The 16,897-nt window shown below is 37.7% G+C and overlaps 1 protein-coding gene across 9 annotated transcripts in view; it reads left to right on the top strand.

Annotated features, from left to right (window-relative positions):
- TMTC2 (transmembrane O-mannosyltransferase targeting cadherins 2) overlaps nucleotides 1-16,897 on the top strand; it is an 847,045-nt gene that overhangs the window by 327,081 nt on the left and 503,067 nt on the right. For all 9 annotated transcript variants that reach the window (XR_004351770.1, XR_004351769.1, XR_004351771.1 and 6 more), the window contains one exon: nucleotides 8,988-9,102. Coding sequence is in view for 6 of the 9 variants with exons in the window: in XM_032645685.1 (XP_032501576.1) it covers nucleotides 8,988-9,102 (115 nt within the window). In the remaining 3 variants the exon portion in view is untranslated. The remainder of the gene's footprint in view (nucleotides 1-8,987; nucleotides 9,103-16,897) is intronic.

The following is a 16,897-nucleotide window of genomic DNA, read 5'->3' as shown; positions in this document are numbered from 1 at the left end:
GAGGAAGGCATAGACATTCAGACCATAGCAACAATTTACATATATTCTTTTGAAGATTTTGTATAGGACTCTAAAAGCAAGATGACGAGAACTGAATTAAGTTTTGGATTAGGGCACAGAAAATGCACTGGATTTCGGACGGCAGATCATGGATTTTGGAGGCACCCCCAGCCCTACTGCTGATTATCTCCTTGAGCATGTTCCACCTTCCACTAGTCTCTCTGCTGCTCAGTTTCTTAATCTGGAGATGATTGCTACTGCCTCAAGTTGTGAGGATTCACTTGCAATTTCATAAAATAACTAGCATGTAATAAATGCTCAGTAAATTGTAATAATGGCCATTTATTCTTTTAAGATTATAGTGGAAACCATACTAATGTCCTGGAATGAATGAACTGTATAGAAGAATTTTTGAATAAGATATATAAATAAGGGACAGAAATTAGGGGAAGAGGAGACAGAATAAAAACCTATGAATTAAGAAAAATAATAAATCCTTACCTGTCAACGTGCAGACAGGACCAGAGAGAAAGGGAATAATTGCTTATAAGAAGAAAGAAGATTATAAGTTACAAGTAATTGGGAACAGGGAAAGAAAGGGTGGGGAGGAAAGAGACAGAGACAGAGACTGTTTTTCCATTCTTAGCTATTTGATTTAGTGACCGAATGCACTTGGGAGATTCTTGTTTGCATTCTTGCCTCTGCTTAATTAAAACAATTGTTCCCAAAGGTACGTTCGTGTACTCTGCCATTGACTCCTCTGTGCCTTCGTGGGTGCATCTGTAAGTGAATACCTCCACAAAGCCCTTAGAGATGGTGTGGAGCACAGTGAGAAGACTCTGAGCTCTTCTTAGGAAGAGGATATAACCTCTTTGACCACCTCTCTCCATTATTATTACCACCTGCCTTAACTTAGTCTCAGAGGCATGTTCCTTTCTGTAGTGACTTCGCTGTCTGCATTTGAGTCCTCTGTCTGCCTCATCTCTTTCCTTACAGCTGCTTTGTCTCAGGTTACACAATATCCCAGAACAAAGTGAGGCTGCTTACCTCTGTCTTTGATTAGGTTGTACCCCTCATTTAGTTATGTCTTTCTCTTCATCTTTAGGTGATGAAACTCAGATTGTTTCAAGTCTTAGCATGAACGTCTCATTCTTGATGAAGCACACTCGATCTCTATTGAATCTATGTATTACTTAAACTTATAATGGGATTGGGTTGTTTCCCCATCCGTGCCCCTTCCCCCACTCCTCTGCTCTCTCTGGTCTCTTCAACTCCTCCCCAGTCTCCTCTCTTCTCCTCCTCGCTCCCCGCTAATTCCTATTCCCCATCTGACAGTCTTCATAACTCCATCAGTTTCATAACCCTTCTGGAAAGAGTCGGGGTAGAAATAAATGCAATAAAGCAATGCCAACCTTCCTGACCTCCTTTTCAGGTGAGCACAGAGCTCTGGCCTGCTGTTCTTCTACTCTCCTTTGCACTGGACACCTTTCAAGCCACCTGTCCAATTCAGGGCAAATTCTTGGCCTCATCCATGTCCCTGGATCTTAGGGACAGATCCAGGGCCTTCCAGCCTCAAAGTGAGCAGTCCAGATTGATCTACTGGGCGTCCTTTTCCTTGTTTCCCTGGCCCACCTGTTTTCTTAGCCAGTAACTGTGGCACATTTATCACACTGAGTCTGTCTCAGTAAACCAGAGCTTTTATTAACTCAGGCAGCCAACGCACAAAAACATAAAGCAACAAAACTCATAGGAGGGCAGGGGAGAGAGATTGGTTTGAAAAGTGAGAGCATACCTCACTCAGACATTCAGCAAGCTTCCCTTCCGAGAAGCAAGAGAGAAGATTGTCCTCCATAATTTTATTTCTCCCAGGCATAATGAGCACACATTAACAAGTAGCCTGTCTTCAGCAGACTCTCTTTTCAACAGCTGGTCTAAATCCTGACCATTGGGTTATCACCCACGCTGTCTTACCAGGAATGCATTACTCACCTCCCCTAATAGAAGCAGCCCATGAAGGGCTCACCTCAGCTCCACTTTACCCACTCTTCTTGTTATCGTTAGACGTCACCAAAAGCAGTCCGCCCAGATCCTTCCACTGTGGCTTTTTCCTTGTTCCAGTCATCTGAATCTTTGGAGAAAGCCCTCAGGTATAGATTACTTCTGGATACTAGTAATGTTCTTTTTCCTGATCTGGCTTCTGATTATATGACCATAGTCACTTGGTAAAAATTCACTTACTTGTGCCCTTTATGTATATTTAAATTTGATCATAAGTTGAACAAAGCCAAACAATCCACCTCCATCTAGAAATGATGCACTTAGCTTGATACCTTGCACACCTCCCTTTTCAAATTTATATCCATTTTATAGTTAAACTATCTCCATAATCTCCTCTTTCCTCTGCTAGATGGGAACTATTCCAAGGATAAATGTTGCATTTATCTTCATATCCCCCATATCTTGTTTATACAAGGCACAATGTACATATCTTGGGTTGGATACTTTAACCTACAGTTTCTTCTTTTCCCAAACCATTCAAGTGATTCCATAGTACAATGGAATATAATAAACTTTAGCCACCTTAGGTAGTTTGAACTGTTCTGGAATTAAGATATCTTTGAAGGTATAATTGACGTCTGGATCACTTGTTGTATTCCGAGGGAAATTCAAAGCTCTAAAACCATGGCCACGGCCACCATGTTGCTCAAGTCCAAGAGACACATTCACAGAGACATCATTGTGAATGGCACCCTTGAGAATTGTGCAGTGCCCAGCATGTGTGGCCATTCACTGCAGCCCTCCCTGAAAATCACTGTGAGATGAGAGGCTATGAATAGGCAAGTGCCTGGTGACCTGGGCTAACTAGGTCCTAGCTTGCTCTGGAAGATGAAGCAGTATGATTAGTTAATTCAGTCCTGCCATCGAATATGTATCTATTAAATCCCCACCATGTGCCAGGAAGTAAGAGAGTGAGCCACTGTGATATCTGGGGAAAGAGCATTCCAGGTAGAGGGAATGGCAAAAGACTGTGGAGCGTGGGTCTTTGTTACTCTGGTGTGTTGGATGAACAGCAAGGGGCTAATATAATTAAGTAACCAAGAGGGAGAGTAGTAGAAGACAGAGGAGTTGACGTCAGAGAACTGATGTAGAGGTTGCGGGGAGAGCCCCGTGCTGGTCATATCAGGCAGTGTAGTCGTGTGATGACTTTCACTTTCCCTGGGTCAACTGTAGAATGACGGGATCTGACAGGATCTCTTTGACTGCTGTGCTGAGAATACCCTGTAGAACCAAGGGCAGAAGTGTGGAGACCCATTAGGAAGTTATTGCTGTAATCCCGGGGGAGAAGATAGTTTGAGACAGGGTGGTATCAGTAGAAGTAAGACAATTCTGGATTCATTTTGCTAATCTGATGTCCTCTCTAAGGGGAGCTATTTTAACGCAAGTGTTATGTTCTAGCTGTTATTTTATAAGTAAGATTTTCAGTTGCCTTTGACCACTTTTAAAGCTATATATGAATGATTTTTTATTAAAGAGAATTGTATCATTATGACACTTATTACAGATCATTTTATCTCCATAATTTAGTAGCATTGATCATAAGAGTGAATTTTTCATAGTATTTTAGTAAGAAATGACAGTTCCACTAAGCTAGGGAGTTTATATGCAGAACTTTTAAGCAGTATTTGAGCCTACGGCTTAAGGCCAGCTTACAATTTTATGGATTTCTACCTTTCAGACAGCTTTTTAAATCCAGGAATTAATGAAAGATTGATCTTCACAGGCTTGTCATATTGATATGTTGGTAAAACTCTACCAAGTAATTTAAATTGTTCGGTTAGAGAATTGTCCAGAGAAGAAGTGGTATCCCTTTAATACTGAAACAGTTGAATCCAAAACTGTTGAATGCTTTTCCCCTTTTCCCATGTTAGCCTGTGAGGAGACTTACGCTCTTTGTATCTGGACCTCTAGAGAACGCTTTCTCTTTTTATATCCTCTTTTGTTTTTTCCTATTCAGACGTCTTTTTTCTTTCTTTCTTTCTTTACAGTTTCTCATCTTGTTTTTTTCTCCCTTTGATTGGAGAAATGAAATAAGATGATAATAATTAACTTGGGTAAGACAAATTACAAACCAAAGAAATAATGATAAAGTGTGGTAGCACAATACACCCCGGAGAACAACATGTATTTTACTTAAATTTTTGTGGTTTCTTTATTTGAAAGTCTACTCAAGTATCAAACACAAAGAATGTGTCTGTCTACTATATCTGAAAGAAAAGTGATGTCTCAGAGATCTAGTCTGCAAATGAGGGATAAAACTCTTAAATCTCCTTATTTCGAGTTTGAGAGAGTAAACTCATATGTAATGAGTATATCTTATTCATACAAATATGTATTTCTAGCTACACATGTATGTGTAACCTGGTCATCATGCCTGTAATATGAGGAAGGGCGTGCCACATGCAGTTGATTTCCAGAAAAGTTCAGTCTAACTGGTAGCCAATCCCAGACATGGAGTCCCGAGTATGGTGCAAAACATTTATTTTCTTGTTCCCATAAGGCAACTGGTTCTCAAACTGTGGGCACCCGACTGGCAGCATCAGCTTTAGTTGGAAACTTCTTAAAATTGCAAATCACAGGCTCTGCCCCAGACCTGCCGCATCTGAAATTCTAGGGATGGGACCTAGCTCTCGGTTTCATCAAGTCCTCCAGGTGATTGTGATATGCCCTAAAGCTGGGGAACCACTGGGAAAGGCAACCTTTCAGGTCTTACAGAATCCACCAATGTGGATGGACTCCCCAAAGTGCCTGCCCTTCCCAAGTGTTCTTGCTTTCCTTTTCTAATACCTTTCACTCCTCACAGTGTCCTAGCTCCATTGTGTCTCAGACTGAGGTACCCTCAATCTCAGAGCCCCAGTAGCAGCTCCTACCCACAGAACTTCAGGATCTGGCTCTGTCTTAGTGGGCGCAACTGTCGACCTTTATATTCTTCAGTGAAGAGCACCTCTGGCTCACTTGTCAGTATTGATCGCTTCTCCTAAAACTGATTCAGTGCCTTATTGTGTAAAACAGTTCACTTCCCAGTCGTGATCAAGACAAGAGGATTGAGATCAACAGCCTGTCACATATGCTGTAAGTGGGCAGCGGTATTGGGACAATTCTGGTTTATTCCCCCTCGTTCCAGCACAGTTGACAATACCATTCTCTTTCACTCTTTTAAGTACTCCAGTTTAGATGGTAAATCATAGTACAGTGAACTTAAATCATAAGCAGTTCTACCACTATTGGAAAGTGGTCAAAGCAGGATTCACCAAGAAGGAAATGTTTTAGGGCATAAAAATGAAAGATGTCCAAGAGGTAGGCAAGACAGGCCTGGAGCTTGGGGTGGGACAAGGCAGAGAAACCTTAGAGGCTGAGGGTTCAGGACAAATAGGGATGTGAAGCAGCAGGTTACACTAAGGGAAGCAGAAGTAGTTCAGAGTCTGGAGCCAGGGTCTGGCGGGAGCAATAATAGAAGAAGCTGGTGGAAGAGGAGCAATTAAGGTCATCTTTTTGTTTGTTTGTTTGTTTGTTTGTTTCTTATTCCCCCAACAACGTATCGATTTAGGCTCTTTGGATAATTATTTAGATATCGATTTTGGGCCCTCTTTCGAACAAACGATGACTATATAAGCAGCATAATAATAACGTACTTTCAACTTTGGTTCAGATTTTCAAATTCACTTTAAAAAGAGGTACCAAATGATTCACATTCCATAATGTTTTATGGCTGTATCATAGCAAAGCACTAACCCTGGACTATTGAGATCTATGGCCTGTCGAGAACAGAGTGCAGGGAATTATGCAAATACCTTACTAATATGCTTGCTGTGTTATTGTTTTTCTGAATGTTAATACGATGATTGAATCCTCCTGTTAGAAAATGATCGTATAGGAATTCTTTCTGTCACCATCTGCAATACAGAAATTATGTGTTTCGTGTAGTTTTGTGATCTTGGAAGCTGCTTACGAAGTCTGCGTTCTGTGGCAAAGCGTACCTAAACCATAAGGAAATGTTTTTAAATAGTTTAAAAATTGTATATTTGATTTTACACAATTAGTTAATGTTACCCTTTTTTTGTTGTTGATGAACACAGAGATGTGTTCGGCATTAATAGACCTTGGAAGGCTTTGCCCTGGACATTGCATATCAACTGTCCTCTTAGGCCATTGAGTATCATTGTCTTCATCACATAGACTTCTTGGCACTGTCCGTCTCTGTTTCTGTATGGACAGTACAGATTTCATTCCCTTCCTTCTTTCTTTTTTACCAGAGCTAATATTATCTCCTTTTCCCTCTACCATCTGGAGTAATAAATTTTAAGACAATAACCTTCATTATTCCATTAATCGTTGCATTTTCCTACTGTTAATACAGAATACATTTCAGGATTAATAGCTGTCTAGAAAGGAAAAAGAACAATTGATAAATTCCTACATTATCCTTTGTTTAAATATCACATAAGTAGTATATTTATTAATACATTTAGTTAGGTAAATAGGCCTTGAGGACAGATAGCAATTAATATTATGTGTTTTTTTTAATCTATTTATTTGTTTATTTATTTTTGGCTGCATTGGGTCTTCATTGCTGCGCACAGGCTTTCTCTAGTTGCGGCAGATGGGGGCTACTCTTTGTTCCAGTGCACGGGCTTCTCATTGCGGTGTCTTCTCTTGTTGCAGAACACGAGCTCTAGGCACGTGGCTGCAGTAGCTGTGGCACTCAGGCTCAGTAGTTGTGGCGCACGGGCTCAGTTGCTCCACGGCATGTGAGATCTTCCCAGACCAGGGATGGAACCCATGTCCCCTGCACTGGCAGGTGGATTCTTCACCACTGTGCCACCAGGGAAGTCCTAATATTATGCTTTAATTTTTTTTTTAATCTGTAATAAGTATAGCTAACTGAAATATGGGTTTAGCCTGATATCCTGTACTAAGATATATGTGAGGGGATGTTAATTTTTCAGCATGCCAAAGACTGTCTAATTTTTGTTTTACTTTTTTAAAACCTCATATACTTTAAATTGTGTCTCATATCAACATGTCTGTAGGGTTAGGGTCTACATGAATTTCATAAGTAATGTGTCTTTCTGTTTATCAACATAACCATTTACAACTCTGTTTTCCTAAAAATTTTCTGACCCAACAATTATATTTGTTTTGGGAGATGAGAAAGGTGCCGAATGTTAGGTGACAAACTAAGAAAGTTATGTAAAACTTTTTGTAGAAAGAACTGAAGGATCTCTAACTCCTGGTCTGAAAGTAGGATTAAAATCCTAGGCCTATCTTTACGCACCACTCTTTACCAATTGAAGTTTAGAAACGGTTAAGTACAAGCAGTGGCTGTGGTTTATTATAAATCTTTAAAACAGAAAACTTCCCCTGTATTTTAAGAACTGGTCCTTTTAGACCAGAAGACAATTTGTAGTATTTAGTAGATAAATGCTAAGCGAGGGACCCACCATTTTTAAAGTTTTTCAGTTTCCATGTATGCCTAGGACTTGCAATCATTTTTGTAACTATTTTTCATGTTGTTAAAGTCTTGAACTTTAAGCAAACAGGAATCTGAAAGCAAAGAGAAATAATAAATAGAAGACAATTCTATAAGCCTGTCAATTGCAGGGGTGGTTTCTGCATATCTCTGTCCTCCCTTGATTTGGTTTTCATTTGATTATCTGTATCAGACAAGGCTTAACATCATTACTTTTGCTGCTAATAAATCCTTAGCTATGAAAAAGCAGCCTGCTCTCTCTGTTTGCAGGTTTACAGCCTTAAAATTGGGCCCAACTTTTATGTTGTTTTCTTTGCCTTTACAATATGATTCTAGGATAGCATCATATAACAGTTCTTGAGATACAGGTTTTTTTTTTTTTTTTTTTTTTTGCGGTACGTGGGCCTCTCACTGTTGTGGCCTCTCCCATTGCGGAGCACAGGCTCCGGACGCGCAGGCTCAGCGGCCATGGCTCACGGGCCCAGCCGCTCCGCGGCATGTAGGATCCTCCCGGACCGGGGCACGAACCCGTGTCCCCTGCATCGGCAGGCGGACTCTCAACCACTGCGCCACCAGGGAAGCCCCGAGATACAGTTTTGAAGAATTGTGTGGCTCTATCTGCAATAATTCTAACCTTGCAAAGCTGACCTGAAAGTAATCTCAGAAATCTGTATTTGTTAATATTCTTCCGTGTTTATTAGTCAATCTATAAGTTAATGCTAAACCAACCTTTCTATGTTCTTCCAATAATTTTAGTGTTACTTAAATATAAGAAATAAATATATCTTAATATGGGTAGCCCTGTTTGTGAATGTGAATCAGAGACAAAAACTGTTTTAAAGGACCAATAATTAAAATCAGTTCAAGTTATATTTGTCATATATGTTTTTTCCTACAAAGCAACTCTCATCTTAGGATCTCAGAGGTTTATAGCTAATAATTACATTTTATACTAGTGATGCAACATAATGATTATAGTGACTTATATAGGTGAAACAACTAATGTTTAAACCAGTTGATGGGTGGCTTACTGAAATATATTTCACCCGAGCTGTAGATTCAACAGAACTAATATAGGGCCTTAATCCCCAAACTCTTTGACCATCAGAAAACTAAAATCTCCCCCGTAGTCTTTTTTATATTGCTTTACTTTTTAAAAACATTTTTACATATCTGTAGTATATCTTTAAATTTGTTCATTTTATTTCTTGCTTCAATCGTCTTTGGGGGATTTTTAAGAAAAAAAATTTGTTAATGTACCAGATTAGGTACATTGCAATGCCCTGCAATTAAGGGAAAGGTATATAGAGTATGACTAAATAATGAGCACGTAGATGCACGGTGCACATAAATCTTAGCTTCGTATCACCCTTACCACTGTTCTTACGTTTTTCTCTATAGTTGTTTCACAGGATTATTATTTTCCAATTTTCAGCTCACTTGACTTCATGCTTTGCAGGTCAATTTCTTCTTGAAGAAGCTCGCCTCATAGAAGCAGCTGAGATGGCAAAAAAAGCGGCTGAACTGGATAGCACGGAGTTTGATGTGGTCTTCAACGCTGCCCACATGCTCAGGTTAGTTTTTGCTACTGGGCCTGAGAAGACCAACACTGTAGCTTTATTCTTATTAAATTAATATAATATAATTAAATCAGTTATACGAATTCCCCTTATATGTCACCTTATTCCATATTCTGAAAGTGAATTATGCTGCTTAACCACGTTAAAATGAGTCAGGACTATTTAGTTCATTATAGTTCATGTGCATAGTATATAGGGTATATGAACTTTTAGGACTCTGAAAATTATTCAGGCCCCTTTTGTCTTTCCTTCAAAAATTATTGGCCATAAAATACAAAAGGAAAATTGCAAAATTGAAATTAGTAACTGTCTAATTAAATGTTTCCAAGACAAAACATTATGTCAGTTAGTCAACTGCATCTCAGTATTTGTGGTTTTGTATTAATTATATTGAATGGGTCATGTAGGTACATTTTATTATGCTTGGTAGTAGAGAGGATTATCAAATACAAATATACTTAAGGCCTGTCAAATTCTCAAAATGGCCCTATAATTAGCACTGTTGCTATGTGTTAAAAAAATATGTTTTTAGACCGTTAGTGCATCTGTTTTCAGAAAGACTATTTTGAAGGCTAATTACTGTAATAGCAAAACAAAAAACAAAAGGCAGATGAACAGTTTTTTGTGTGGATACAAAATGAAAGTCAATGCATTAAAGGAGGATGTTTTTAAGAAACTCGAATGATTTATACAGTTGTTTAAAAAGCATTGTTTGTTCTGTTAGCCATACGTATACCCCTTCGCACATGCTGTTACCTGAATTTCACTCTATTAAATCTCCACAGAAATGCTTCCTTGGGTGACATTCACACTATGGGCTCTGAACTTGGCTTCTAGGGGCAAGTTTCTAATTATGTAGATTACTCTTACTTGGGAAGAAAAATAGCAGAGAATTGGTCCACATTTGGATGGTTTTAAAACATGGACTTTTTGAGAAAAGTAGAGGAACATTAAAAAAATTTTTTTTTTTTTAGATCATTGTAGATTTGCATGCAGTTAAGAAATAATACAGAGAGATCCCTGTACCACTTATCCAGTTTCCTCAGTGGTGATATCTTGTAGAACTACCATACAGGATCAAAACCAGTATTTTGATATTGATGCAGTCCACTGGTTTTATTGGGTTTCCCCAGTTTTATTGTACCCCTGTGTGTGTCTGTGTGTTTTTAGTTTTGTGCACTTTTATTACATGTATAGGTTAGTGTATTCATCACTCAGTCAAAATACAGACTATTTCCATCACCACAAGCATCCTTCGTATTCTCCTTTTATAATCACATACCCTCGCCTACCCCTGTCCCCCAGGAACCAATATTTAAAGCAAGTTTTGTAAATTACCTTGGATTTATAATTTGAGATTATTACTGTAACTGTATCTTAGTGGTTTACTCCTTGGCTTTTAATAAGTTTTAGATAAGAAATTCAAAGTCTGTTTGAGAGGAAAGAGTATACTTTGAGGTTTCAGTTGAATATCCTCATTCCATATCAATGCTTAGCATTCCTAAAGCAGGTACCTACAAAGAGAAATCAGGATTCAATAGACTATTGGTATATTTTAAAAATAAACTGTAGCCAGTTCGCAGGAACCTTCAATATAAGGATAATTTTTTTTTTTTTTTTTTTTTTTTTTCCTGCGGTACGCGGGCCTCTCACTGTTGTGGCCTCTCCCATTGCGGAGCACAGGCTCCGGACGCGCAGGCTCAGCGGCCATGGCTCACGGGCCCAGCCGCTCCGCTGCATGTGGGATCTTCCCGGACCGGGGCACGAACCCGTGTCCCCTCATCGGCAGGCGGACTCTCAACCACTGCGCCACCAGGGAAGCCCTAGAAGGATAATTTTTAAAAGATACTTTAATTTGCATGACAAGTTTAGGTGCTGTGATGGAAAGAGGACTTTTTTGTTCTTCATGAGTAAAACACTGTGCTTTTAGTTACAATAAAACATTTAGAATGTGAATGCACAAGTTTCTAGAAACTAATTTATCTTAATCATAATAGATACTTTCATCAACAAGGCATTTTGCTATATATTAAATCAGTATCTGAAATTCAAGGTCTACCAATGGAAACTCGGAAACTCGTTATAAGAACATTACAAAAAACGTCCTTGTTAAATATATAGCTTGTAACTTTTCCTTAGTTACCATAGTGCTAGAAACCAGTGGAAAGTTTTTGTTATACATTGGCGACGTGGAAATCTTTAGGATTTATTTTTCAGAACATTCTCTCTAGCTTTCTACAGTCTGCGTTCCTCATTAAGTTGCCTTCAGTCAGCGCCTTCCTATCTTGATTGCGAGTATGACCACAGCAACCTGGTCATATCCTTATTCAACTTGGTGGCAGTCCGTATGAATGTTTTTACTTATTTTTTTAGCTCTGTCAAATTCAACAATTTCTTGAATGCCTATTGTGCAAACTGAACACCAGCCTCTTTCCTTATTCATCAAGAGCATGTAGGACTTTGTTTGCTAAAAAGAATAAAAAAGGTTATTGGTTTTCCCTTGAATACAGCCTTATCAAAATGGTTAGCTGTCAAGATTTTGCTTATTCAGTGTTACATCTAACATTTCCCTTGAGGCAGCCAAATTGTTGTAAATTGAGTTTGATTTTAATTTTTTTCCTTCAAGAGCTCTGTTCTTTCCTAAGATATTTAGGAGACAAAATTGGCAAGGTTTGGTGATCAGTTGGATGGGAGGGAAAGGGCAGATGTCTCCCTGGCTGTGTCTTGGTTAGCTGGATCAATGGTTGACCTAATATACAAAATCATCAATTTAGGAAATGTTATAGTTCAAGATATAATTTGAAGCATACTTATTTAACTTCCCTTTCCTTGGGTAATTCCCAATGAATTGACACAAAGAATCTATTAATAAGGAAAAAACTGCTTATCACGAAAGCCAAAAAGAAAAAGGAAAAGAAAAATCATTCCGCCAGAAGAGACTAGTTTGGAAGAGCCCGTCAAGGGGCAAATCTTTAACTTATTAGGACCTTCCAGAGGCTTGAAATTGGAGAAATGTCTAACAGATCCATTTTAATTCTCGGTAATGGAGAAAGATCTTTTTCTGTAGAATTAGAATATTTCTAATTCCTGTTGTCAAGGTGATTCACAAGAACACTGTGTGGGGTAGAAGTATTAATGCTGTTCACCAAATATATTTGGCCTTCCCGCTTCAAGAAACATAATAGGACTGCACTTTCCTGCCTTCTTCCAAGTTGAAGACCTTCCTGTGTCTTATTGGGTCGTTGAATGTGTGTGAACGTGATGTATGTTATTTCTGAGCCCAAATTGTAAGAGTCAGTGCTTTTCCCTCTTTCTGACTTGGAAACTGTGGAAATAGATCCAGAAATAAGCAAAGGGAGACAAACTTCCCTTCTCACCTGCATTGGATAGGATGAATGAATGCAAAGTAAATTTTGTCTTAATTCACTGAGATTTAGGATGTGTCTGTTATCGCAGTGTAATCTATCCTATCCTAACTGATCAGAATATATCTGTGAAAATAAAATACATAGTTGGAAAGAGGAGCCATATAACATCAGAAAAGATTAAGCAATTAATAGGATCTCTGAGTTTATAACTACAGTGGAGGCAATGTAAAATTGAGAGATTGAAATTTAAATAGAAATTATAGATATTTTCCCAGAACTTAATGAAAAATACTAAAGACATGAAAATGATGACTGAAAGGATAAAAGATTGATGAATAGATTGAGAATAGTATATATACGCTAGTAATTTTATTTATATATATATATGTTTATATAATTATATATAGTATACAACTATGTATATATAGTTATATATACCTGTATAGTATATAGGTATTGTTTATGTAATATGTGATACTTTTGTCTCTGTATATATAAATATGTATATATAATTATGCTGTACTTATGTGTATGTAGTTAGATATGGCATATATACATATATAATTTTATCTGTTGTATAAATGTTAATATAAACAGAAAATTTCTGAAGGAGAACATAGCTCAGATGAGCAATTATCAACAAATAGAAAAAATTTCCAAGATAGGATGGAGGTCTTTCATCATCATTATTAAAACCAAAATTAATGAAAATAGATCTACTCCTAAACTCGTCTTCTTGCATGGGTCACCATTTCTAGTTGCAAACTAGAGAATCCACTCTTGCCAGTTTAAGCAGAAACAGGTTTTATTGTAGAGAATTCTATAGCCCACAGCCTCTCCCATAGGCTTGAGAGTGCTCTACGTAGCCAGAAATAATTTCCACCACCACCTAGCTTTCCTTGGTGCTCAGCAGCTTTTAGAATCCAGAGCTCTGACACCATCACCCACAAGGAACCAAGAAGAACGAGCACCACATTCATCAGAAGATGAGTCTTCTGAGTGCAGCTGCCTACCCGTTATACTTACTTCTGATTTTGATTCTCTTGAGGTTGCGTCTGATTGATGGAATCTGAGTCATGTACCGATACCTTGGCTGGAAGCAAGTTGGAAGATGAGGAAATTTTCGGCTTCTGCCTTGTTTGGGAAGACAGGATGCACACTGTGGCTAATTACTAAATATATTTCCAGGGAGGGTGATCACAGATGTTGAAGGCCTCACATAATGAATGGTTGACTACATGTGTTGACATTTTTAGTACGTCAAATAAAACGGAAAAAGTACTGGATATTTCCAGATGAGAGCATTAAAAAAAAAAGCAGATTGGTTATCATCAAAGGTAAATATCAAAGGAATTTAAAATACTAAAACTCAGTAGAGTTGTGTCTATAGAGTTGTGAGAGGAAAGTATTGAATCAATTATGCTGTTAGAAGCACTTTGTATGAATGGATTTATTCCGCGTTCTTCCAGACCTGGAAGCTAGAAAGCGCACAAAGGATTTTGACACCTGAGAGGAAATCTTGAGGCGCTGAAAACAAATTTAACTCATTCACAGCATTCATGGGCTCTGGTGGAAAATTGTTGTTTTCTTTTATTTTCTTTTTTAAAATCCATTTACAGGGTAATGAAGGAAAAAATGTAGCATTTATTCAGATCTCTCCTGTCTACCTAGCACTGTATTTTGCATTGTATATGTCACCCTCTTAGTTATAATTTCACATATATGAAATAGACACTCATATTCCCGTTTTACAGATGAAGTTGCTGAGGCTCGAAGACAGTTGGTATTTCCCATACTTGGTAACGCTGGGATTTAAACTTAGCATGTTCTTGCCAAGTATAATACTGTTTTCACTGTGTCACATTGGCTTCCTCATAGCTTTATAACTGGGTGATTACCTAGAAGCTGTGATTCCTGAATTTACTGATGGAAAAAGGGTTTATAGAGAGTAACAGGTTTTCAAATGTGTAAATCCTAAATAGTAAGATCCTTCCAGAATTATTACATTAGCCCTTTGTGGTAAATTTTAGAAAGTAGGTATATAGTCATAGGAGAGAGAACTCCAAGTTTGTACTGTAAAAGGAACGTTAAGTTTATAGACATACCATCACGGTATATTGTCTGACGAAGGACACACTGCTGAGATAAGTGTGCAGTTTCCTTTTATCCAGGCCTAAGGACCCAAGTTGTCACTGCTTCCTAAGGTAGTAAGAAAAGCAAAACTGTACTGTACCAACTGGTTCCCAATGCTTCCCTAATTTCTAGAGAGCAGAGTGAATATATGAGAAAAAATTATCTTTCAGTTTTCATTCTCCAATAATTTCACTGGAAATGACATAAAATAGACATTCTTAAGGAATAAAGGAACAAAATCAGATTATTTTCTCAAAGCAGATTGTGAATGTACACACACACACACACACACACACACACACACACACACACACACACACATACGTTGGATATTGGAGAGATATATATATCTCCAAGACCCTGTAAGTAATACGCTTTCTTCTTTAGCACTTCCCGAATTACCGAAGACCGCTCAAAAAGTTATTGGGTTTTCTACTTATAAATTGTATATTACTGCCAAGTTTTGGTTAAGAGTGGCCTATTTCAACTAGGCTAGAGTGGGATGTAAGGTCTTTAAAGCGAAGGGGTGGGGCAGATGAGGTTAAAGGTAGGTACCTTCCTACTCTGTGCCTTTCCAACATTAATGTTCCTGTGAATCACCCAGGGATCTTGTTACATCACATGTTGTGATTTAGTATGTGTGGGTGGTACCTGAGGTTTTACTCTTCTAACAAGTCACAGGTGTTGCTTATGATGTTGGTTCTTGGACCACTCCTGCAAACAAGTTCTAGTTTGCCTTTCCTCTTGTCATCCCTCTCAAACCCTGCTCCCCACCCAAGCACTACCACTTGGACATAAGTAGTAATTTACTATATAGGAATATTATAGTGGACATTACCGATAGACATTTCCTTCCTTTTAATTTTTCCAGTACATTTCATTATGTAATCTTTCCAGATATAGGCTTAACCTGTCCTTAGCAGCCCTCAAAGATTTGAGGCCGTGAATCAATGGGCTCAAATTCTTACGGGACATCAAGAAATATCTAACTTCAAGGAATCATTTTGTAAAACTTACACCATCAGCGTAGTCCTTTCCTCTGTTATTGCTACATTTCCACTGTGCCTCTCTATCCTTTATATTTAGTGTTGAGACAGATGCCTACAGGTCTTGAAGCCATTTTTGATGTCTTGGTTGAGAAGTTTTCATTTAAGAAGCCTTGATGACCATAAATCATTTATTCTAGGAGTTTCATTACAAGGTTTTTTTTCTACTCCATTATTTTTACATATATGTGACTCTGGTTTTGCTATTTTAAGACTTTCCATACATTTTTACGTCCTTGTTTATTTCAGTTCTACTTCTATTACTACTGTACAGTTTATCAACTAGAATTAACATTTTCCTCTGCTTTGAGTAACTTAAAGCTAAGTGTAAGTTTAGCAAGTCGGCAAGAACACAGGAAGCATCAGATACTGTTTCAGCTTACTTTCATGATACAGGAACAAATGGCTCTCTAGCTTAAAAAAAAAAATCCTCATAAGTTATCCTTGAAAATGATCACCAAGACTTAAATAAAATATTGTCTTTCATATGAGTCAAACAGTGGTTATCATCCATATTAAATAATTTTAATTCAAGACTGACAATTCACAACCATTAATAATTGTAGTTAGAGAGTCTTCTAAATGCTACTTGAGTTTTTATTTTCTATATTTTTTCAAGGAAGTAATTTAAAATTTACCAACCTTTAATTTTATAATTCTCACAGAATACATAAAAATGTAGGTAATTGCAAATGATTCTTTTAATCAGAATCTCCTCAAACATTTAATGGGGTATATCAAGTTGTTTCATAATGTAATTGATTCCCAAATTTCTTTTATATATCTTTTCTTGTAAGAATATTGGGCCCTAAACCTGTGTTCCAAAAGACACTTTTATGTCATAAAATAATACCAAAGAGAAGAATTAGCTGTATGAAATATATTTCTATATTTTTTTAACAGATGTAAGTTTCATAGTCCCATGTGCAAAAATGGAATTCTGTAGTAATCAAATGATGACATTTGTTTGTGACTTTTGTTACTATTTGTTTTCACTCTGAACCTACTTTTTCACTGATGGCAGAAAAACTGAATCTAAAGACTTTAAAAATATAATCGGTGCAACCCAGTGATTTTTTCAGAAGTCGAGGTTTACTTCATAATCCAGTTTACAAATACCATCTGGCTTTTCTACCTCCTTACCTTTTGTGGCCCTGAGAGGCCACAGATAATATGCAGAGGGAGAGGGCCTTAAATATGTGATGGACAGGAGTTAATAAGAAAGGAGCCACTGTATCAGTC

This window comes from Phocoena sinus, chromosome 10, assembly GCF_008692025.1.
Source record: "Phocoena sinus isolate mPhoSin1 chromosome 10, mPhoSin1.pri, whole genome shotgun sequence".
In the NCBI taxonomy this organism is placed as follows: domain Eukaryota; kingdom Metazoa; phylum Chordata; class Mammalia; order Artiodactyla; family Phocoenidae; genus Phocoena; species Phocoena sinus.
This window is presented reverse-complemented; position numbering and strand designations above follow the sequence as displayed.